The following is a 25,173-nucleotide window of genomic DNA, read 5'->3' on the forward strand; positions in this document are numbered from 1 at the left end:
GGTTCGATTGGCGGTTACTACTCGTACAGATAGTTTGATTATTGAGAGTGATTCAATCACAGTGATACAAGCTTGTACATCAGATTTAGACCAAGTACCGTGGAAGATCAGAAATGTGATATCACATGTACAAGAAGAAGCAATAGATATTCAGACTATCAGATTCCAACATTGTCCAAGACAAGCCAATCAAGTGGCTCATAATCTTGCAGATTTTGCTTTCGATAATAGATTAAATAAGAGGTGGATAGGGAATTTCCCTGATTCTAGTAATGTAACTGATTTTGAGTTAGATAAACTCAATCTTGTAACCTCTGAAATTAATTAATAAGTTAGGCAAAAGCCTATTCATCAAAAAAAGAAAAAAGACGGCAGCTACCAGACACGGGCTGGTTCTGGAATCGGGTCTTCCTTCAAAAACCGCCATAAAGTAGGACAAGTTGGATTAAGGGCTACCTTCATATAACTTCTCTCTATTGCTTGTCCAAGAAGTTAGTCAATGTGTTCGACCACTGACATTGACCAGTCAAAGCTAATACAATGTCGAATACGTACACACATGAATTTTGACTCGAACGGTTTTGAATTTTCAATTTACTTTCATACATGGCTATACGCCAGATCAATGTCAACTTATTCCAATGCCTATCGTTTTGAATCATTTTATTTCTATAAGGTTGAGGGATAGGGTATTCCAACCACTCAAATGGTATTGAAATTGGATTATTTTGACGTCCGGAAAATCAAAAGTCTATCATTATAAATAGTCTGACGGCGTCTTTACTAATACGTACATGTACATATATATATATATATATACCTAAATTACTATATATAGATAAATATGAATATAATGAGAGAAATGGTGTTCTAATTTTGAGGTACAAAGTCACCCTAGAGTATCTTCCAAGGGACTTTAATATAGACAATGGGAAATGAAAATTCTCAAAATTTATACCCAACAATATACAAATCCGTTTCTTCACGTGGACTTTTCACGTTGAACAAGAAACAAACACATCTATGCAAGCTACCACCTCTCTCTCTCTCTCTCTCTCTCTATATGTATATCATCTTTCTCTCTCTAAAAATGGAAGGTTTTGGGAGGTGAAACGTCTTTAGCCTTCAACAATACAATAAGGGAGATAGAGAAGGTTGCCTCATTTCCACTCAACCCATTTGTGAGACCTTCTCTTTTCTACCTTCTTTAAATTAGAATTTTTCAATACATAGTGCCAACTTGAGTTTTTTTATACCAACAATACCCTTTTATTTCAATTTTAGAACCAAGTAGATATCTAAATGCTTAGTTATAATTTAATGGAATAGTTTCTTCTAGTATATACCTCAATCCTTATGTAATTTAATGTTAGAGTTCACAATCTTCATGTCCAGGCAACCTATTATACTTCTTTAGGAAATGTATAAAGTTCTCACAAGGTTTCTGTCTCTCGATCTCTCTCTCTCTCTCTCTCTCTCTCTCTCTCTAATAAGAGGTAGGAGGTAGGATTCAAATATTCAAATCATAGAGTATTGAAAAGAAGAAAAAGTGAAGAAGGGAATTCAATACCTTACTAAACCACAAGAACAAGTAGAGGGTTGGAAGAATTAAACATTGTATGCTTTATATGAAACAAGATTTGCTTTTCTCTTCTTCTCCTTATTTTATTCTCTTTTAGTATCTCAGTTTTAGCTACTCTTGTGTGTATTTTTCAAGTACTTGAGGAAACTAGAGAAAAGGGTTTCTCCCTGTGGAGTCTCGGATGCTGAGTAAGAAGATGACACAAGAAACCAAGACATTGTGCAACCGCCACACCAATGAAGACGAGGAGGAGTTCGGCACCAGAAGAAAGAGCTCGTCCTCTTCTACGACACCCTTGGTAGTAGTGGATGTCAATGTAAAATCTCAAGGAAATAATCAGACCAAAATTTGTCCATCTTGTGGTTACAAGATTCAATTCCAAGAACAGGTACCCTCTCTCTCTCTCTCTCTCTCTCTCTCTCTCTCTCTCTCTCTCTCTCTCTCTCTCTCTCTCTCTCTCTCTCTCCTCTCTTATTCATACTGGTTATGGGTTTTGAATGAAGATGTTATGGGTTTTGAATGAAGATGGTACTATTGGATGATTACAGGCAAGAATTCATGATTTGCCTGGGTTACCAGCAGGAGTGAAATTTGATCCAACAGACCAGGAGATACTTGAGCATTTGGAAGGCAAAATTCAAAGTGACATTCAAAAGCTTCATCCTCTCATTGATGAATTCATTCCTACCCTCCAGGGAGAGAATGGAATTTGTTATACTCATCCTGAAAAACTACCAGGTGAGTTAGTTATTATGCCAATATGACTCTGCAGGGTGTTTGTTTTTTTCCAAATCAGATCTAAAATCTTATTCGAGGTCTAAATCAACTCGAGTCAGATTTCAAGATTTTTTTTCGGTCCCACTTTTGATGTAGATTTGCCTGAATAACTGATTTGACTAACTTTGGATCAACTTGAGTCGAACGATAATCAAAACTAGTTACAGACAACCACCACCTTTTAACTTTCTGGCTAGAGAAAAGATTACTTGTTTCTCATGGACTTTTGCCTCTTTCTTGTTTTGATGAATATTTGTTTAATATAAGACTATTTACATGGGCGAAGGAGTAAGCAAAGACGGCTTGATTCGTCACTTTTTTCATCGACCTTCAAAGGCGTATACAACAGGAACGAGGAAAAGAAGGAAAGTCCACACCGACGATGATGGAAGCGAGACAAGATGGCATAAAACTGGCAAAACAAGACCAGTTTTTGTTGATGGGAAGATTAAAGGATACAAGAAAATACTAGTTCTCTATACAAACTATGGGAAGCAAAGAAAACCTGAAAAAACAAACTGGGTTATGCATCAATACCACTTTGGCAGTAATGAAGAAGAAAAAGATGGAGAATTAGTTCTCTCTAAGGTCTTCTATCAAACACAACCTAGACAATGTAGTAATTCAGCAACCCTAAGTGTCGAAAACGACCTACTCCTCCCTAAGAAGAAATTGAAAAGCGATCATCAAAATAAACAGGGTATTATGGAAATCTACAATCAATCATCTTTCATTCCTTACGATCAAGAAGGTAGGCGAGATAGAGATAACCCACCACCCCATCTTATACCTAATTTGGTCGTTCATGCCGATGGGTCTTCATATCTTCATTAAGATCAGATAGCAAGACAGTTTTACAGAGAATATGCAGAAAAGGTAGAAGGCCTGATCATTTTGTTATGTAATAAAGGATTAGATTAGCTAATAATTTTTAAGTCTTAACATCCTCACTTACAATTGCAGAAAGATTGATTTTAAAACTGTAGAAACACTGTAAGATTTTTTTTTTTTTTTGAATTGGTAAGCGTGTGCCTCGAACCCTTGACCTCTAAGTTGGAAGACTTACCTCTTACCACTTGAGCCAAGGGTTGTTGGCAACTTACTGTAACATGATTCTACTTACTCTTTATCTTCTCCATTCTTCTTGATGATGAAATCACTTTCGAAGTTTGGATGATTGATGAACACACGCTGCAGCTGGTTGCTCCTGAAGAAGTTAGCAATGTAGTTCTTGCATACTATTTTGTTATTGAAGTTATAAGTAAGAATAGTAAAAGATACCAACAATTCCTGTAGTGATTCAGAAGAAAAATGATCATAAACCCAAATTGTATTATCAAACACGTAAATCTGTCGGAACAAACGAAATCAAAACCCTAAGAAAAGGAAGAAAGAAGACTAAGGTACAACTAATAGGACAGAGAGCTGATAAAAAGATGCATTACCTGATAAAAATAAACTAGACTAAAAAGAACATCAATTTCAGCAATTCTGAAGTTGTCTAACAAATCAAACAATTGCATCACCTGATCAGCTCGAGATGATTGCCATATATAACGTCAGTTGTTGAATATATCAAGTTAACCAGTCAAAGTACTAATTCGGTTCTTTTGTTAAGAAGTGGTAAAAGCCGAATGTATTCGCTAATGCTCGGTAGATTACAGGTGCATAATATACAAACCACAAGTTAACAAGGCAGGAACTACTACTTCTTGAGAACAAGTTTCTCATACAGGGTGAGGATATCCTTTTTGTTGGGATTCTTCAACTGAAGCAAATCGGCCCCAAAACCATGTTTAGTCAGCTCCTGCTTTAGTTTTACCACAGTTAACTTTGTATAGTCCTCCAAACCATCATGATCAGTTTGCTGACTCTGGCGATCGTCCTCATCACCCCTGTAAACTGAACCTCCGTCCTCAGCGTGCATATGTTTGGGAGGGCTTGTTGTGCTCTTTGTCCTCTTTTTTCCTCTACTTATCTTGTTATCGACTTCCATATCTTGGACAGATTCCATTCCGACATCGTAGTTTTCTGATCTTAAGCGTTTCCCGTGTGAAGCGGTTCTCAGTTTGCTGTCTAGTGCAGTTTCATTCAAACGGACCGACGTTAACTCCTGTTGTAGTGAATCCAATTTACCTTGAGTAGATTGTAGCTGCAGAGATAGAGCTTCTGCTCTGCTGTTTGCCTGTGCTCGGGCAGCTCGTTCAGTCTCAAGTAGATTTTCGAGCACATGTACAGTATCCACCCTCTGTTCATTGTTAGATTTGAGTAGTGTCTCAATTTCTCTTTCTCTCTCTTCGACCCTGGCTTCTAGTTGAGTAACTTTGGAGACGGCATCCATTTCAGCAACACGAACCCTTTCGACTTCCTCAGTCAAGTTAGCTTTAACTCTCTCTAGGTTCTCAATCTGCCTCTCAGCTCTTTCAATATGTGCCAATCTATCCATTGCCAATCTGTGTACTTCATTCTTTTCCTTCTGAGCAATGACTGCTTCTGCTCTTGCTTTATCAGCCATTTCAGTTGCTTTCCTTGCTTCCTTTTCAGCAACTTTACACCTTTCCTCAATTTCCTCCAACCTTTTAAACTCAGAATGATACTTCTCCTCTAGATGTGTTTTCTCTTGCTCCAGTATCCTGGCCTCTCTTTCAAATGATTGAGCTGTCTCCTTTGCATATTCCAGTTTCTCAATCAGCTCTTTGATTTGAAGCTTCAAAGTTGACGATTCCAAAACATAGCTGTTCAATTTTGATTCTGCAGCCTGTGAATAGATGTGAAAAAACATATCATCTTACCATGACATAGATTTTTATGATAAACATAAAATGTGTTATAGACAGAAATTCACCTTCAACTCCAAGGTCAGTGTGGTTAACCGATGTTCAGCATATTCGATCTTTGCTACCTTGTCCTTGATTTCCTCATCCTGTGGTTAATTTTATAAATTAATACATCATTTTGACTTATCTGCTTTAGGGGAAAATGACGATATCCTACCTTTTCAGCCAAATCGGCAGAGAATTCAGCCCGAAGAGCATCTTCTCTTAGTTGAGCCTGTTTGTTTGTGCGTTCCTGTGCTGTTGCTGCCTTCTCTAAAGCAGCTTTTGTCTCCAGACCAGCGAGGTTGAACTTATGCTTCCACTCCTCTGCTTCCTCCTGAGCAGACTGGGCCTGTTCGCGAGCAGCAGCTAGCATAGCTTCAGAAGCACTGGCCCTGGACTTGAGAGTCGCTATTTCGGCATTGGCTTGTTCTTCTTCAGCTTTCAGCCTTGTAGATATCTGTTCGTACTTTCTTTTCCATTCAACCGAATCTTGTCTGGTAGAATCTTGAGCTTTTGATAAGGTCAAACACCTCTCCTCTAGTGAACTACATTTGCTCTGCAAATTAGTTATACGGCTCATATAGTCATCTGCGAGAGTCTTCTTGTCATTGATAGCATCTTCGTAACGCCTCAGATATTCTGTTTTATTCTTCTCACTTGCTTCTAGTTGCTTGTTCAGCAATCCCATCTTGTCTTCAATCGAACGACATTTCAACACGAGAGCACTCTTTTCTGATCCAATTTTATCTATTTGTTTCTTGACAAGATCAAGTACTGGACCCTCCAAGCTGAAAATTTGGTTATATCAGGATGGAGAAGTTGAGATCTATAATATCAAATTTACAATAGTAAATCATGAGACAAACCTCTGTTGTAAGAAGTTGGCAAGCTTCTGCCATTTTCCTGGGCCATGGGATGACTTTTCATACTCCTCTACCAAACCCTCAAGAACCTGAATTTGATAAAGTAAATACATGGTAAATATTTAACTGAAAAAAGAAATTGACAGACTACCTAAGATATTGGTCTAAGAGACAATTAACAAATTACAAATAAATTGATTACAGATATCAAATTTAGGACTATGAAACATGAACAGAATGAGTATGTCACTTCATATACCTACACAGCTACATTAAATAATATATATTTCAAAAAATAAAGCAAAAAGATATATTTGTTGTAACTGTGACATTAGTTGAGAGATATACATGTCAAATAAAATGATGCGGCACTAGATGACTTACTTTCAGGACATGATCAATTTTAGCATCAGGAACCTGACAAGCTACTCGCAACTTCTTTTCCATGCTTTGTATAGTGTTTGAACATCTCAACTCTGCCTCCATGAAAGCATGCCTTTTGTAGTCCTGCATTAGTGGTCACTGATCAGTGATTTAAAAATACATTTCTGCATTTTGATGTTGTATCGGAGCCATTACCAGACGGCACCAAAAAGAATAGCTAACAGCACTACAAAATTATGAGAAACACAGATTGCAGTTACAGGATACTCCTTATGCACTTCGGACTTCGGAGACTAGGAAGTAGGAATGTACCGAGTTTGACACCTCAAGAAAACCAAGCACGCAAATGATTTCTTTGTTGTGAAATAGCAGGTATCTAATATATGGTAAGACTAAGATAAAAGAAAGAGGGAACAAATGTTACCTCAAAAGCCTTTCTGAAGAAAGTTTGGAGAAGCTTGTCATACTTCTGTTTCACTGAACCAGCACCCACAGCAGAAGCATTAAATGAAGCAAGTGACTTTTGAACAGCTTCCTCGTGTGCTTCTCTCAAGGTAGCCTACAGAACTTAGTTTTAGTAAACAATATTAATTATCAAGAACTTATTGTAGCCATGTAAGTGAAGCTTACTTCCTCAGCAGGCTTTGAGCGGTCAAAAGATGACATGTATACTTCTGAAGCTACATCATATGCCCTCCTACATTCTGCTTCCTCAACACTCTGCAAGAAATGATTACCGCGTTCACATTAGAATTTGGAATAAATAGGACTCTTCGTATCTTACCATTGATTCGTAGCAGGTTGTAATAGACTACAATTTTCAATTTCATTTTCAGTCATAAAAGATGCCCAGACCCCGGACAAATCTTCATAATAATAATAATAATCAGCTTTTTCAGATGAAAATACCATAAATAATAAGAAACCATTTCTACTGACTAAATCAAAATCTACGTTTTATATGTACTTTACTAATATTTATTCAGTTTTATTACGGGCGATATTTATCCATCTAAATACTATTATGTTTCAGTTTTGTTACTCGTTTAAATGGTGCGCAGATTATGTCTCATGCTAATGCCATTAAAACACAAAAGTTCATGCTCTTAGGGAAAATAAGTTGTTTCCAAACTAGATGAAATATTTTTATAATTCAATATTTTCAATTACTCAAGATCTCCAACTAATTGTGAATCATAGTTCAGCAATTAAGACTTCAAGTTTAATCAATAAACATCAACCCTTAGAAAAATAAACAACATGTAGTAAGAACCTGCATGGAATAGCATATAGGAGAATCTAAGCCATCTAACCTGCCATGAAGAAGATATTGTCGGAACAGCACCATTATTAAGAGCGTCAAGAAATGATTGGGTGATACCAGCGAGGATGGGACCTGTCATTACTGTAGCCCCTACTTGTTTGGGCCTAGTTCTTTCAAAAACAAACTTCGTGAATGCGTCCAAGCCAGCTCTGAATTCAGGCCGTAATTTGTCCAACTGCATACAAAAATAAAACCTTCAATTGATCAATAGGAAAAAGAATATCTCATAAAAGGAACTCGCAACTTTATACACAACAATATTATAAAAAATCACGAAACTCACAGAGATTTGATCAAGTCGTTGTAGAGCATTCTCGCTGTTCAAAGGACGCACTAATGTGAAGCATTCACGATCTGGGAAAAGAGCTCGAATGGACTCTCTGATCTGTTTACCATTATTTTTCAATAAAATAAGCCGCCCAGTTGCATTGAAGAGTAACATTTAAACAACAAAACTATCACAGTATAGATAGGTGTTTTGGCAAAAAATAACTAAATGTCCAAGTACTCTACAATCTACATAAGAGTTTGTGGTTTTGCTAAGAGAGCGCAAGGGTTTCACGTTCACAAATAAAACTCCATGAATACCCAAGTATATCTATACTTCATGATTACAAACAGGATACCAAATGCATGACAAGAATTTTAATCACATAGAATAGCTTCTCAAGAGAAGAAAATGGGAAAGGAACTAGTCTACATATTTCTCCAGAGTTAACAATTACAAGGTCCTGGCTAATACCTCATTTTTGGAAGCAATATCTTTTGCCCCACCTTGCATTGGTCTCAAGGCTATCTCTAGATAATCTCGTGGTGTAATCTTCCTATTATCCTCGACCAAATCCAAATAGAAATCCTGCAAGCGGAAAATTGACATGTTATCAGTTGTCAACCAAATAATGCATGTGTAATATGTCAAGCTCATAAAATTCAAAATTGGTAACCCAGCTTATAGAGGTGAAAATGCAGAACTGCCATGTTGACAATTGAGATTTAAAAAAAACAAATATAGCTTGTGACCTAAAAGAAAGGAAGGACAAAATGTATAAACCAGATACCCTCAAAAGCCAGACAAAAATTGGAGAGAACTGCCCAAGCTCAGACGCAGAACTCCTTCCACCGGAGGCTCTAACACGAATATGTTTAGTCATCTCGGTCACAAGGGATAGACGGTCAAGTGCAGATTCATCTATACCACCCATCTGAGTAAAAAAAAAAAACTAATTATTAGCAAAGAATATCTTGATACTGGATAAAGGATTAAGTGATTACCACGACACTAAAAGGCTCAAAAGAATACACAAGTACCAACGAATGTTTCAATGATTCTAAGTGAACCCACTACCAGCGTTTCAAAGTTTACAGAATGAACATTAGCAGTATCAGCATGAGTTGCCCAAACCTGGTTGTAGATAAACATGCTAGATAACAAGACAGCCAGCGAGAATATCTGTGTACTGTATGTTCCCTGTCAGCATAAGATAACAATTAGAGAACATATCATAACAAGAACAGAGAATAACAAGGTTCAACAGTAAATGCATGACCAAACTAGTCATACGAAAGAAGACATATTAAAACGACTGTATATTTTATCAAACCCCGCAACAGAAAACTACTTCTAAGAACATTGAAACCATATCTAATTAATATGTAGTATATCCACGCCACAGGGTCACTATTAGGTAGTACCAAGCAAAACAAATGTCAGTCCTTAGAGAGAAAACTAGTTCCCATTGCATGAGCATTATGTTCGTGATTAAGGTATTCAATGATATTAGATAGATGAATGCAGAAGTGTGTCACTCAGAAACCACGATCCATATTGTAACAATCAGATTGTTGATTTTGGCTTTTGATGGCTGTGATCCATATTTTAACATTTCCAACAAAACCTCCTCTTGATATGATATGAAATTATGAATCACCCAAAATCCAAAATTCAGATAACACTGTTTTAGGCAGTCAAGGAGTGCGCCTATTCGTAAAGATTTGGTGGAATTTGAACTATGCTTAAGCTTACGAAATAAGTAATAGGATTATTTTTTGTACTTTTTAAAATGTGTAGAGTGTAAACCACAACAAGTTCTCCAAATCTTAACTTCAAAAAATATTCAGAGTATATAAAGCAGAGCTTTAGCTTGTTAGTCACTTAGTCATACACATGAAAGCCAAACCTTCCATATTTAATGTCTCAAAGACAAGACAAGAAATCGGAAGCAGCATATAACATAAGAAAATTTTCCTTCTCGTCAATTGCATTAAGCCTATGGGCCCATTTAACTTCATAGCAGAACGAGGACAGCCAGAGAAAGTGAATACAAGGAAGATATTTAATATGGACTTAGTTTGGTCGATATGCAATGTGATCATGGTATTATACATTACTTAAATATATACAAACGCCTATATGAAATATTTATATCATTACTTGTTTTCATAAAATAGTTATACACTACTCACTATTTTATCTTCTAAATTGGGTTAGTGGCTTGTTTGATTATTTAGGAGAATGGGTCTGTTTAAGGGTACAGAGGAATAGAGGTTGGTGCTAAAGAGTTAGTTTCATCATTTGGGTTTTTAAGAAGTAAACTTGGGCCAAGCCCCAATGAATTCTCCTAATAACAAACAAAAGACTTAAAAGTGTCACAGTTTAGAATAGAAACTAACCGTTTGATCGTAAGCGTCAATTCCTTCACTATCCAAAAGTAAGAGATTGTACTCTGTTCCATCAAGAGCAGTTCTTTTTATCGGTGCACTCCACATCCAAAGCCCTTTAGTGCATGGCTTGTGTGTTGAAGCAACTTGGAAGCCACTACTCCTCCCAAGAAGCTACAGTCCCAAACATTGAAAAAATCGTTAATGAAGCTAGAATTCCAAAAAAATAAAAAATCTTTTATTTGCAAAGACAATATCAGAATAAGGAAGCAATAGTGCAATACACATTCTAACAGCTAGTAGCACTGCACCAGCAATACGATTCTAACAACATTTGCAACTATGACGACTCAGATAATTAGGCCCTTAGAGCAACATATAATATATCAAGACATAACATTGGCACTATCTGTATTTTTTTTATTATAAAAAAATACAGGACAAGCTCATGGTACCTTAAAGAAATGTTTATACTTGATTTTCATGACTACCGAAATGTAAATAACCCTAAAAAACTAAAAATGCTATACAAGTAGTGAGTTGGAACTTATAATACTTGCACAGAAACATCTAATAAGAAACTACTCAACTAACTACCCCCAGGACTTTCTTAAGCCAATGGGGAGAGAGAGCATAAAGCTTCATAGTTTTTTTTTTTTTAACTTCTTAGTTTCAGCATACTAAGAGCATATCCAAGTTTTAGAGTTTGAGTGTTGCACTGGAGATGGTCTAAACCAAACCTTAAGCTTTATGAAGAGTTTCAAAATCAGTTAAGTTCGGTCCTGTCAAAGAAAATGTATAGAACTGGAAAATGATAAATCACCATAAAAAAAGATGATCTCCAGATTGCTTCCATATTCTACAATTTAACCCTCCACTTTTCCATTGTTCATATGTAAGGAGAAGCATGATAGCCAGTTTCAACTTCCTAATTGCTTAAGCATCTAGTTAACTCAATTTCAAATCCTAATAACACAATACCAGGTAGCGTCTTTCAAAGCCTTAAAGTTCATTAATCGGATTTCTCATTTCAGTCAATTTAGGCATTCAATCAAATCGATGTTAACCCTAACCTAGGGTTCTTACCTCAGACTAACCTTTCCCAAGATGTTATATCCAAAAAAATCCTAATTTGAGCAAACTAGAAAATCAAAAACCAAACCTTTTCATTACCCAAGTTTGATAAGAAAACCGAAACCCTAGAATAAAGTAATAAAAACTTAATGAGAGAGAAAGTGATACCTGATTGAGTATAAAGCTCTTGCCTTGACGAGCACGACCACAAACAGAAACAACACCAATAGGTCCTTTAACAAGCTGAAGAACAGAAACAGCTTCAGGATCCATCTTAAACTTTCCTTTCTCATCACAATAAACAAGACGTAATGGTCTAGCAGGTCCTGTACCAGTTGCAAAGACAGTAGAAGAAGATAATGATGAAGAAGGTAAAGGAGATAAATTTAGGGTTTGATTATTAGAATAAGATTGAGGAGATGTATCCATATTGGTATCGTCATCTTTAGAGGAAGAGCCTCTACCAAAAAGTTTTCCGATCATTATTCTATTTCTGTTAACCTTGCTACTTCTCTTTCTCTCTCTAGAATGTAGAAATTGGTTCTGGTTGTCGGCGTTCGGTTTTCGCTGTATTTTTTCGTAGGAACTTTCTCTCTCTAGGAGTGTGAAAATGAAGAAGACGAGGAAAGGAGAGTGAGGATTTAAAAAATGGGGGACTTAAATAAAAGCTTGGGGACTTGGCGTTGGAGTTTTGGTGTATGGGATTTGTTGGCAATATAAGAAGGGAAGACATAGGGGCACTATGAGTTTTACAAACTCCACTCCTCGTTCCTCTTCCATTTGTCTTGAAACATAGAACAAGTCTTTGTTAAACCGACCATTAAAAAACAAAAAAAAAAGGGAAAAGATAACCCAACACTCGATCGAGTGAGTGAGATTGAGAGATAAAGAGAGACAAGAGAGAAACATAGTTAGAGATAGATAGATGTAGATCGCGAAGCGGAGAGAGAGATCCACGGATTGAGAGTGAGAGAGACGAAAAAGTTAGAGAGATATGTGTAGTTGGATGGAGAGAGAGAGAGAGAGCGAGAGAGCGAGAGATGTCAAGGGCAATATGTTGTTGGTTTTGCTCATCTATTTTGGTGAGAGGTCACTTAATGAAGCCACTGCCTGTGAGTCGCCAACTCATTCTTTAATAGACACGGTGTCAGATTCATGGTCTTCTCCTTCTGATAGGGAGCTTACAGTTTCATGTTCTATTTCACTCTCTGATGTGGATGAATTCTTTTCTCTTCCTTTACGATACTACTTTGCTACCAATGACCTAGGAGTATTTAGCTTTGCAATGTGGCCCTTGTGATTCACACAGGATTGCATGTGCCCTTGCTACTCGGGTTGAAAGATAAGCTAGTGATGCTTCCAGCTACTAGACTGTCGTCAGAATGCAACGCTTCATCGTTCTGCCTAGCATCACAAGGCTTGTTGCTCTCCCACAACCCCCCTTTTTCCCTTCATCAAATGGTGGTATTTTGCCTTTTTACCATGAGTTGGCTTTGTGAACTGCCTTTATAACTTACCCAATAAGAATCGCCTCGGAAGTGCCTATGGACTTCCTTGGAGAAAAAAGACATTTTCTTGTAAAGCTCCTTCAAAGATTGGTGAATTTAACAGAGCTTGTGAAACCATTAATCTTTGTGAAAATTTCTCATGGGGAGATGATTTTACCTAATCTCTAGATCCCTCTCAATGGCCACTTCCCCGTCTCGTCTTCCATACATTGATCTTTTCTACGTTCTCTTTACATGGAACTAGGGGTGACCCTATCCAAAGTAGCCAAAACAGTATCTTTGAGCTCCCATGTAGTCAAGAGTCTCATTGTGGATTTTATGTCATTTTTGCAATATTAATTGAGTATATTTTACACGAATAAGATGATTTAAGTTACAGTTTAGTAGTTAGTAATTTAAATCATGTGAAAAAGGTTAAGAGCTCAAATCTCCGTAGATAGTAAAAAAAATATACTCCATAAAATATTGTAAATGAAATTTGAGCGTTTTCAAGTGGAAATATCGGGTCTAATAGGACGAGATTTGATTTGTCAGTTCGGCTACCCCTACTTTGACATATTGTTAATTTAATTCTGAGTTTTTTTTTTGATGAAGGTAATTCTGAGTTTAACTCTTCTACAAAACTATCTCTCAAGAAAAAAATCGCCCAAGATTTATATATTTCACAAGTCTTGTGTCAAATTTGGATCCATTATTTTTCATAAAAAAGGTATAGCCTTCTTAAGTTTTTTTTATGGCACAACCCCCTCAACTACCATTCACTTCTACACTTCAAAATTAAGCTTTCTCAAATTTGCAATTCTGTCAAATTTACTCAAGAAAAAAAATTAAAGAACAAAAGTATATTTTTCAAGAAAAGTTGGCTTAATTAATTCTCAAAATCTACAAACACCTTTATCGCCGATTACGAAATACCCAAAAAAAATGAACAATAGAACAAGTTATGATCTACATCAAATTGCTCGAAAGAGAGCATACAAAACTTCGGATGTGATTGGATTAAGCTTCATATTATTATTATTTTTCCGGTAAGAAGCAACAAATTATTTTGTTTTGAAGGTCTAGTTAGATAACCCCATAACTTTAAAAAGACTATTCACAAGATACAATTAAAGAAAATGAAAATTAAGGAAAAAGGTGGAAAAGACAGTGATGAACATTGATGAGAAATGAAGTTATTTTATAGCCATAAAGCCCCTGCTTTTTTAAGTAAGGGTGTCAAATGACCTGAAATATGAGCACTCATTACTTGATCTAGTCCTCCAAATAACTTTCCTCCTATATACACCAACGGAAGTTGAAGCCTATTACCATTACTTCCACCGTCCCCGCCACCACCACCACCACCACCCTCATCACCGGCGGTGGTGAGTTTAGTCAATTCATCGATCAATAGAACTTCGTCTTTGTCACTTTTGACCTCGTAAATGGCCGGGTTAACACCCAAGGCTAGAAGTAAACGTTTAACAACATGAGACATACAACACCCATGTCTTCCAAATACAACAACTGCGTTCTCCATTACCAAACTCTTCACCATCATCAAATTGCTTGTGTTTTTATCTCTAGGGTTGAGTTCATCGGTGGTTGCGGAAGGCGGATCGCTTGGTTCGGGTTTGGGTGCAATTGGTGGGTCTGGTAACCATGTCCGGTAAGAAAGTGCTTGTTGCATCCTTCTTTGTGATCTAGAACAGAGAGAGAAAGAGAGATGAGTATTGGTTTTGAGCTACTTGAAGGAATTGATATATATATATATAGAGAGAGAGAGAGAGAGAGAGAGAGAGAGAGAGATGGGAATGAATAGGATTTTGGTGGGTATATAAGTAGGAGAGTGGGAGCGTCAACGATGTGGTTACGCATTTTACGCGTCACAATTGGTCATTGCTGACATTTGATACTCTCTCTCTCTCTCTCTCTCTCATCAGAGCTTACTTTTTCTACGTCCATATTACGCGTACCATGTTTTTCCTCTGGAGTCCATTTCTTCCATTCTGTGATTCTCACTTCTTTTTGGAGGACTATCTCTTTTGACTAAGGTATAAAACCGCAAACTTAGCATAGTATCAGATCTAGGCACATACTAGGTGATAAGCTTAAAAGTTATAGGAGTGTTTTTGTGGCCTGAACAAATAATACATACTAGCCTAAAAGAACATTGCGCGTGAGGGAGCGTGTAAAAATGGTTTCACATGAGAGACAGACGATGTAGCAACCAAAATTATAATTTTTAAACCCAAATCGATTTCCAGAAACAGGTGGTTTTGGTAAAGATTCCACGAACTCACCCAAGAAGCTTCGACTCTTAATAAGCTTGAGCTAATACAATCCCTGAATTTGAGCGACAAACCGCCCTCGGCTCCAATACCATCTGTGAAACCCCAAGCTTTAGCAATTATCAATGTTATCACGCTTTTGTTACCCACAGCCACGTACAAGGGTACAGGATATTGTTTCTAACGAATTCTCCACGATCCCATCAAGACACTTACTAATCTTGAGGGAACACATATACCAAAGTCTAGACTCTGGACTCCCTCTGGGGGAAATGTGAGACTATTACAATATAAGTGTTTCCGGGGTTTTCCCCTCCAGACAGGTAAATAGATAGTCTCTTCTATAGTCTGTGATATAAAATGTAATAAAACTCGTATACCATTGAAATCTGTAGGGAGATTAATGAGCGCAGAGATATGAAAATGAAACTCCTAAGGAATAAAACCAAGAATTCTAGAACAGTCCTAAAAATTGGTAGGAATGTGGTTGTGTTATTGACAGTTGTGCATATAATCCAAAATCAGACTTTTGACCTAATCGAATTGGGGTCACCCTCATCTAACTGGTGCAAGATATTGATTACTTGATGAAGAATAGGTCCAAAACTCAAATCCAGCCGACAACAGTGTTATATGTAACGAATACGTAAAAAAAAAAAAAATACAGTACCCGTCTTCTGTAAATTATGCATATAATATTTTTTTTTTTGTTGAAAGAATTACACGTATAGTGAGTGAACACATAATAATGTGAACGTCTTATCTTCTTACCTTGTCTTGCACTTAACTTTATAAAAATAGTTTGTCTTAAGTTAACAAATTATAATAATCACAAGTTAATTAAAGTTTAATAACGTCATTTAGGTGAGATAATGAAGCTTGTGGGTCGGAATGTCGGATTACCTCACCAACTGAAAAATATATCCCAAAAAAGGTCTTTGTAAATGGCCGCGGCTTTGGGGAATAAAGAAAATTCTCCGGGGAATAAATTCTCGAGGGAATTCAGATTTTTTTGAAAATTCTCCGGGGAATAAATTTTTATGGAAAATACAGAATACATATTTTTGAAAGTTCTCTTCCATCTCATCTGTTCTCTCTGCCACTTCATCTTCTCGACACCTCATCATCTTCTCCGGCGAAAGTCGCCGGTCGACGACCTTCAAACATAAAAAAAAAAAAAAAAAAAATTCTCTCTCCTCTCTCTCTCTAAAATTTATTTTTTTCTTTTTTCCTTTTTCTCTCTCTCTCTCTAGAACAGATGACAGATCTAGAGAGAGAGAAGGTTTGTTCGTGAGAAACCCTTAGTTTAAATAATGTTAGTGTTAAACCCTTAGTTGCAGGTCAAAACTCTGCTTTTTCTGAAGAGAGAAATTTCAGTTTAAATAATGTTAGTGTTAAACCCTTAGTTTTGCCTGTTAGAAGTTTAAGATCTCAAATTTCAGATCCAGATGTTGTTGAAGCTAATAAAGAAGAGGAATTATTTGGATCTTCTAGTTTCTTTAGTAGTTCTGTTTCTGGTAGTAATGTTGATAGAAATGTTAATGGAGAAAATGGGGATTAGGGTTTTGTTCATTTGGATGAGAAATTTAAGGGTAATTTTGTTCTTCCTTCACCTGTGCCTTGGCGGTCGAGATCAGGAAAGATGATTATGATGAATGAACAAGTGAAATCTTTTGTTCCTTCAGTTGAAGAATCTGAATTCAATCAATTTGATTCTCACGAACAGACCATTCAGGTCTGTTCGTGAGAACAGACCTTCTCTCTCTCTCTCTCTAGATCTAGAGAGAGAGAGAGAAAAAAAAAAAAAATTTAGAGAGAGAAAAAAATTTTTATGTTTGAAGGTCGCCGGCTGGAAAATTAGCCGGCCGGCGACTTTCGCCGGAGAAGATGATGAGGTGTCGAGAAGATGAGGTGGCAGAGAGAGGTGATGAGATGGAGGAGCCTTTTTTATATCATCTTCTAAAATTAGAAGCCCCTTAGCAATAAAAAGAAACATAAAAAGTCAATCTTATTTGACTAGTTTTAAGAAAAGTCTTTATTCCCCAGAGAATTTTCTTTATTCCCCAAATCCGCGGCCTTGTAAATTTACTAAAAATGTTAAATTTCTAAAATTTTTTTTACAAATTCATAGCTACAAAAACTACTTAATTATGATCCAAATTCACTGCTCGAATTGACTTCAATGTTCACGCATTAGAATAATATAATCTTCAAAAAAATGTACGATTTGCTTCTGCAGTGGTCTATTCATGCTTATGTCTCCGTATATACATTAAACAACGTAGATCTAACCCAAAGTAAGGAAAAATGATATTTTAGAAGACGAGGTTGCCCTAAACAAGCATCCATTTCATTATTAATATTTTTCAAGAGATTTAACATATACTAGATTTGATGCACCCATTACATTTTTCACTAAAAAACTATCTGACATGGATAGATTTTCTATGGATAATGTTGAATCAAAAGTTGTTTCAACAAAAAAAAAAAAAATGTTGAATCAAAAGTAATATGTCATCCTTAGATCACATAATCCGATCGCTATCAACCAAGTGGCGAAGATTGCTAGGTTGAATTAATCAACCAACAATATACAAATTCAAGTACGCAAATAATGTTGGGTTTCATGTCTTTTTCACTTTCCCCACATCTTCATATCATGAGCAATAACCATTAATGCAGAAAGCTATAATAGAAGATGAAGAAACTAGACAAAATAAGTCATGAATTTGAACTTTGAATAGGTGTTGAATGTTTGACCAATGACTTTTACTTCTCTGTTTATCTTAGAAAAAGAATTCGGGTAGGAATAGAATCGGGCTTGCACCGAACTCAGTTCCTTTTCTTATGTGGTACTATTCTCACAATGTGAAAGTAAATGCATCGTTGATAATTAACCATTTCAAATTGTTCGTATAAATAACCCTGAAATACGAGAATGGAAGAGTTTCTTACAGAACGATAACACAAGTACATTTGCATAGAGAAAGTGCTACAAGTGGTACCTGGGACTCGCAAGACTAGAGCAGAACCAATGACCGATGTCAGGACCAGATACATTATTTTGTCGATTTCTTGGCTACAATTATATATCCCAGACCAGAACTGATTTCCGCTGGAGCTGGTTTGGCTCGCGTAAAAGCAACCCTAGGATGATGGTTATAACAAAACACAGGAAACAGAAAAGAGGCAAGAGTTGGTAAACTGGATTTTGATTCAGTCCACTTCCAGTACAACCTTACCAGGAATCAACCTCTTGTCTTTTGCCACATGTGCTTCCCTCACTTGGGTGATCGGAAACGTCTTATCTACCCGTATCTTTAGCTTACCAGCTTCTGTTAGTCTTCGGATCTCATCCAGTCCCTCGGAATCGGCTCTCATGTATGTCCACCAGTATTCTGCAACATAAAAAATTAAGATCAAGATTGAGAATTAATATCTGCTTTTATCCAAGTAAAAAAACCCACCAAGATTGAAATCATCACACGAGTTATCATTATTTCAAGAAAAGCTCGGTTATTGTATATCCTATATGAATGGCAAGTCGGTGGACAGCTAGGTCTCCTCTGGTTAGCCCTAGCCAACTAGTGAAACGAGATAGCCCTTTGTACAATAGTAGGATGGGATAGCAATTCTTAGTAACTAGCTTCCCACTGAAAGGACTGATAAAAACCCAATTACCTGTTTGGTACACACAATATCCGTTTCCTGCTTACATACATAGTACATACTTTATGGGCATCCTGGAATACATCCACTGGTAATGTTTCGTTACTATAAGGTAGTGGTGACAAAACTAAAAACTCTGATATGGCCCTCAGTTTCGAATTTATGAAATAATTGTCTTCTCAGTAACGAATATATGATCAAACCTTGATTAATAATAATAATAACACTTTACATTCCAATACCTATTCCGTGGGAGTATCGGTATTTTATTTGTTTCTTCAATAAAATGGCTGTAGATAGGGGAACCCCAACTGCTATTCCATAACTATCAGATATAGATGCTGCTTCTCCCTACAATAATAAAAAGGATAATATCACAAACATAAATATAGATCGACAAAATTATGAAAAGCTAAATATATAGAGACATGTACAATTTCTCATAATACAAAATTCAAACAAACTCTAGTCATTCACCTGCAGTGTCATATAGTGTCCACCTTTCTTTAGAATGTTGGTACCTACTCTTTCTGTTTCTGGGATACCAATTGTGTCTAGAACAGCATCGAACTTTCCCTTAATTGCTAGTTCAATATCCTGATTATAAAAACAAAAGAATTAGTTTGCTGGATAGAGCCAATACTCCAAATTCTCAAATATGCATAAAATACTCTAAGGAGGGTAACTACAAATATTTTGAGTAACATAAGGTTCAATATAAAAGCTATTCAAACAGCAAGTAAAGAAGAAATTAAGTGATATGGATGATTTGCTCGGTCTTCAATTACCTCTCTAGTATAATCAATAGCTTGTTCTGCGCCAGCTGCAAGAACTTGATCCATGGTTTGGTCTTCACAAGTAGTTGATACATGGCAACCTGCAGCTACAGCAAGCTGGATAGCAGATAGGCCTACAGCTCCTCCCCCACCAATTACCAGTACCCGTTCTCTATGTAATGACATCGGAATCATAAATGGAATAGTCAGTCATAAGGTAAAAGTAGAACATATGCCGAAACAAGAATTCCCGCAAAAGCTACTTCTGTAACTTATTTGCAGCAACTGGTGGAAGGCATGAAAAGAAAATATACAGTCTACGAAGGACATCAAACTAAACAAAATATGTCTTTCTAAGTCATGGATTTACCATTGTGCAGTACAATGACCTTTTACCTCATCAAAAGAGAAAATGAAAAAGAAATCAGGAAACCACAATCATCAAGTATCATCTCAATAAGACATGCATAACATTTGAACAAGAGGTACATCAAAAGCATGAAGACGAATTGTAGTACTTGGAAGAAAAAGAACAAGTGAAGTGAAATAGTATCCATGTTAAGAAAGTAAGATGGTGTTCTTTAATATATACAAGGACAAAGAGAACATCAAAGGCTGGATTGGTATGTTGCGAAAGATAATCTTTTAAAGGAATCGAGGATATAACGTATAAACTTTGTTCCACGACAAGTATTTGTCATCTCTATATTACAAGTTACAAATGATTCACTGACTCCTCATTAATGCCTATAGTATACTTTCATTTGGGACATTATTCATCTTAGTTATCATCTTTTGGATTTTGATATGCAAGAAATTAAGCTCCGAGGCTAGGAAGCTACATGCTGGATTTCTTGTTCAGGATATCTTTGTTCTAGTTCATCATGAGAGTTTTTCAGTAATTTTCCATACCCTCCGACACAGAAACCTAAGTTTAAAATGGAGTATAGATTTGGACATACCCCTCCGCTATCCGAGCAGTACTTCTTAAAGCTCGCCAAGCTGTCAGTGCAGCAAAAGGAATGGCACTTGCCTCCTGCATTATCGAATCAAACAATCAAACTGTTCATCATATGTAACAAACCTACATTGACTTGAATAGGACACTACATTTGTATAGCAAGGATAAAATAATTTATTCGTAAGAAACATAACTTTCATGCTAGACTCGATCAATCTTCTTTTCTTTCTTCTATAATCTAGATGAAGTATCCATCATTCCATCCTAAAATATCATTTGGATACAATGCAATCAAAAGCTTGCCCATATAGAGAAAGTAAACTGTGAAACACAATTCATGTCACAGCAGGTTCTTACACTAAAATCAATGTGACAGTGAGGTCTTACCACGTGACTAAGTGAAGGTGGCTTCGGTGTAAGTTCATCTTCTGCAAGAACGGCATAATCAGTATAAGTTCCTCGCACAGCAGTTGGATGTAATGCCCCAAATACATCTTGCCCAACCGTCAATGACCGAACTGAACTTCCAATAGCTGCAACTTCACCACTAATATCCCGTCCCAGTATCAGCGGAAGCAACGGTTCAAATATTGAACGACCATAACCAGATCGCATCTGAAGGATTCAAGAATCAACGCATTCAAATAAAATTTAATTGTGTCTGACGTACAAATTACGTTGCCATTGTAAATTTGTACACTGAGAAAAGGCCTTTCATACTAAATAATTCATACTTCTCAAAAATCTTCGCTTTTCTTTTCCAATGAGAATCAAATTGAATTCGCTAGCAGCTCGTATAATCGCAAAACTTGTTTTCGAGAACTCATTTCTGAGTGAGATATCAACTCTACATACTCTCCTAGCAATATAAACCCTAAATCCCAACTTTAGATACATACTTAGCAGAAATAGCAGCATCTCAATTCTATATGCTTCAATTTATACTAGGAATGAAATTGTAGTAGTAAATGTTTCACGACCATCATTGAAGCTATTCATAATTTTTCTCATAATCTTCTAAATTGTCCTGTTTAACTCATTTTTAATCAAATTCTCCATCAAAATCATCAGAACCCTAACATGAACTAAAATACATCCAATTTCCCTAATAAATTCAAAAATTTCAGATTGCAATTTTCACTTCAATAACAAGTACACAGATAAGAACACTAACAATAGCCAAATTTCAAACGAAAACAAATCAGAAAGAGAAAGAAGACTAACGCGTGTGTCAAGAGGATTGACAGAAACAGCTCGAGTACGAACAAGAACTTCATGAGGCTTCAGATCGGGAACTTGGGCGTCATGACGAATTTCAAGAACTTCAGGACCACCAAATCGAGGCAAAATAACAGCTCTGCAATTGGTGACAATACTCCTAAACCCTAGTTTTCTTACTGAATGAAAATGATTATCTCTCATTTTAGCTGATCTCGACAAACTAAATAATCTCCAAACAGTCATTTTTTTACCTAATTGTTTCCAATTACTCGTTTCAAAATTCGTCAAATGATTAGATAAACAATCTTTCAAGTTACTGAACAGAAGCAAGGGATAAGGATTTGAATCATGAAGAAACCCTAATTCGTCGAAGAAGAAGAAGAAGAAGTCATTAAGTGGAGGGAAGACGTGGCTAATCTCAAATTTCGCGGTTGCACCTTGATTATTGTTGTTCAGATTGCCGATTCTTTAATCTTGAATAATCCGACGGTTGACAAACTTCGGCACTAAAACTATTTTGTGATCAACAGCTTGACACGAATTGTTTTGATTTCCTTATTGTCGAATCAGTCATCCGACGGGTCATTCTTTTAATTTGATGAAGAAGACCACAAACACCACATAATATTTTATGGAAAAATCAACCTTGAATTTCTTCACTTGAACGATCTTCCCACGTTCATCTTCGTGTTGCTTATAAACGAAACTCGAATATGGCTTAATCAAATCTAAACTAGAATGAACTGGCCTTTTCAAGCTAAAAGAGGATAATTCACTTTGTTCTTCTTGTTCCTCCGTCATTGAGAAAATTTTATTTTTTTTGTCAAGAACTTCTTCAATACCATCGAACACGGTGACCGCAGTAACATTCGAGAACTGTCTACTGGATTCAATCTTTGTCTCCACATATGAAAAATATTCATCTAAAGGAAGAAAAACATACCTAAAGATGCTTTTCAATGTAGTCCAATCGTCGACGAATTTTTTTCCTTGATCAATGAGTCTCCATTGCATCTCGTTGAATTTTTCATAGACTCTTTTAGGCAAGTGTTGTTCGATGATCAAAAACCTTATCTTCGTCATGGACTTCTTGGTTTATAAACCAATCTTCCATCTGTTGAATCCAAAAATCTATATGATATTGATAATCAAACATAGGAATTTTGGAATCGACATTAATTTTGTTTTGATCTTTTCGATCAACATAGAGTTGTTGTGCATCTCTAAAAGGATCCCAACCTAAACGCGGAAGATTATTCCAACATTCAAGATGAGAAGTATTTAAAAAAAAATTATCTGTTCCCAGATTCTTAAAGCTCTGAATACCAGCTGATGTAGATTGTTGCGGAAGCGTAAAAGTAATGGAATCCACCATTATAACAATGATAAAATACGTAAATAAACTGATAAAATACGTAAATAAACTGATAAAGTAAAGAACAAAACGATAAACCTGATTAATAATAAACTCGATTGATAATATTCTCTGATCTGAATAACAAGGACAGACCTGACTTCCTTTTATAGGAACTTAAAAACTTCTAGATAGACTCAAATTAGGATTCTTAAATATCAAAGATACTCAAATATAGAAACTTCTAAACCTAGACTTAGTAGGAAATACTAAAACATGGAAACTCCTAAACTTTAACCCTAATGGACTCGGCCATGAGGCCCTCTAACTAGTTCGGCCGTGAGTCCCATCTTGATGGTCTCCATCAGATTAGGAATCCAAAACGCTCTTTAAATTTTAGAGACTCCCCAAATGCGATGTGACCTTCTCATTTGAAGCCTCTATTAGATTTGTTCTAAGTCTTTTGAGTAAAACAAATTTTGAAAACATACCGTTATAAATTGTGACTCAATTCTCTTTTGTTATTGGGAACTACCAGAATCTTTCGAACTCTTGTACTGTAATCCAGATCGAGAGACGATCAGACGGGTTAACACAATTTCGATCTTATGATAATGCCAAAAAAGAAAGACAGAAAAAGAGGTTGGAAGGGTGGTGGGAGGTGGTTGTTGAACGGAGATAACACACAATGAAATAGTTCTTAAAGAACTAGGTGGTCCAATTTATTCTACATTGTTACACCTTTTCTTTTGTCAATAATTTATTTAAGAAACCATACATTAACAGAAAAAATCAAAACAGAAAGAAGAGAGAGAAAGAGAGTTAAGCACATGGTGAGGTTAATCAACTCCGGACGCCCAAGGTGCTCTTGTCTCATTAAACATGCTTAATTAACTAGTTAATTCACAATGTTAAATTTACAAGGGTGCTAGATTGTCAAAATAATTTACCCGATATTTTCCCTTTAATGGCACAACAAGCTTATATATTGATCAAGAATTCAAGATGAATAGCATTTCTCTCTGTTTAAATAAACTATCCACGCGGCGCCCATTTAGAAGGGTTCTCTTTTCTTTTTTTTGCTGAAATGGAAGGGTACTCTTGGAGTTCCAAAAAGAAAATGCATTTATGGTAAGAAAATGACTTTATATTATAGTATAACATCGATTTAGAATAATGACATATAAAATTAATTTTATCAAAAACTATGATTGATAGTATTTGTTAACCTATGAGAGGAACAATTAATAATAACTAAAAGAAGAAGTAAAGACAATTATGACAATACATTTCAGTGCTTATCTCTTGTAATATAGATAACATGGTTATTATTGAAACAATTATGTAGGGAAAAGTGACTATTATAATGTAACAAGAGACACCAAGCACAAAAAATGTACAAACTTCGAGAAAAGAAAAAAATGTCCATTATTTTTATCACGTTCCTTTTTTATACAAAGGTATAAGTTACTACTCCATATTTTGAGTCCAAACTCCAAAAGAATCTCAACCATCTCTCCAAGTTGAGGATGCTAAAAACACTTCAATTAAATTCTTTAGATGTATCAAAATAAATAACTTCAAATGAATTCTTACGTATATAAATATGGCCAGCGCTTTGGGGAAAGCTAAATAGTTTCCGGGGTGTGAAGACTTGGTAAAAAATTGGTCAATTTTATTTAGGGGGAAAGTAAAATACTTCTCCACCTCAGCTCACTCTCTCTCCACCTCACCTCTTTATCTTCTCCGATTAGGTCGCCGGGCGGAAAATTTTCCGGCCGGCGACCATTAAAAAAAAAGAAAATTTCACTCTCTCTCTCTAGAAACTCCGGCGAAGGGCCCCTTCGCCGGAGTTTCTAGAGAGAGAGAGAGAGTGAAATTTTTTTTTTTCTGTTCATGGTCGCCGGCCGGAAAATTTTCCGACCGGCGA

The 25,173-nt window shown here is 36.2% G+C and overlaps 4 protein-coding genes across 6 annotated transcripts; 1 reads left to right on the plus strand and 3 right to left on the minus strand.

The window, feature by feature from the left end:
- Positions 1-999: 999 nt before the first annotated feature.
- Positions 1,000-3,671, plus strand: LOC147550794 (NAC domain-containing protein 73-like). Of its 3 annotated transcripts, none has more exons than XM_086665295.1 (4): positions 1,000-1,181; positions 1,718-1,970; positions 2,131-2,320; positions 2,646-3,671. In XM_086665295.1, exons 2-4 carry the CDS (start codon positions 1,764-1,766, stop codon positions 3,191-3,193), a joined length of 945 nt encoding a protein of 314 aa, XP_086521421.1. In that variant the 5' UTR covers positions 1,000-1,181; positions 1,718-1,763; the 3' UTR covers positions 3,194-3,671. The 3 variants fall into 3 exon arrangements, with proteins under 3 accessions (XP_086521421.1, XP_086521420.1, XP_086521419.1); XM_086665294.1 differs by lacking the exon at positions 1,000-1,181 and adding an exon at positions 1,237-1,617; XM_086665293.1 differs by lacking the exon at positions 1,000-1,181 and adding an exon at positions 1,312-1,617 and having other exon boundaries at positions 1,694-1,970.
- Positions 3,672-12,479, minus strand: LOC147550795 (uncharacterized). Its single transcript, XM_086665292.1, has 14 exons — positions 11,650-12,479; positions 10,420-10,581; positions 9,152-9,217; positions 8,808-8,951; positions 8,492-8,605; positions 8,033-8,134; positions 7,739-7,924; positions 7,056-7,145; positions 6,850-6,984; positions 6,426-6,548; positions 6,045-6,130; positions 5,354-5,966; positions 5,205-5,282; positions 3,672-5,117 (listed from the first exon to the last, which is right to left on the minus strand). The coding sequence occupies exons 1-14, from the start codon at positions 11,962-11,964 to the stop codon at positions 4,065-4,067; spliced, it is 3,267 nt and encodes a 1,088-aa protein (XP_086521418.1). The 5' UTR covers positions 11,965-12,479; the 3' UTR covers positions 3,672-4,064.
- Positions 12,480-14,069: 1,590 nt separating this feature from the next.
- Positions 14,070-18,322, minus strand: LOC147550796 (uncharacterized). The gene is made up of 4 exons (XM_086668498.1): positions 18,268-18,322; positions 16,699-16,776; positions 15,275-15,357; positions 14,070-14,715 (listed from the first exon to the last, which is right to left on the minus strand). The coding sequence occupies exons 1-4, from the start codon at positions 18,320-18,322 to the stop codon at positions 14,170-14,172; spliced, it is 762 nt and encodes a 253-aa protein (XP_086524624.1). The 3' UTR covers positions 14,070-14,169.
- Positions 18,132-23,382, minus strand: LOC147550797 (GroES-like zinc-binding alcohol dehydrogenase family protein). The gene is made up of 7 exons (XM_086669629.1): positions 21,893-23,382; positions 21,056-21,283; positions 20,670-20,743; positions 19,720-19,879; positions 19,409-19,528; positions 19,174-19,282; positions 18,132-18,660 (listed from the first exon to the last, which is right to left on the minus strand). The coding sequence occupies exons 1-7, from the start codon at positions 22,130-22,132 to the stop codon at positions 18,479-18,481; spliced, it is 1,113 nt and encodes a 370-aa protein (XP_086525755.1). The 5' UTR covers positions 22,133-23,382; the 3' UTR covers positions 18,132-18,478.
- Between the last annotated feature and the right edge of the window lie 1,791 nt (positions 23,383-25,173).

This window comes from Eschscholzia californica, unplaced genomic scaffold (assembly GCF_041429995.1).
Source record: "Eschscholzia californica isolate CP2 unplaced genomic scaffold, dmEscCali1.0.p SCAF_3, whole genome shotgun sequence".
Lineage (NCBI taxonomy): Eukaryota > Viridiplantae > Streptophyta > Magnoliopsida > Ranunculales > Papaveraceae > Eschscholzia > Eschscholzia californica.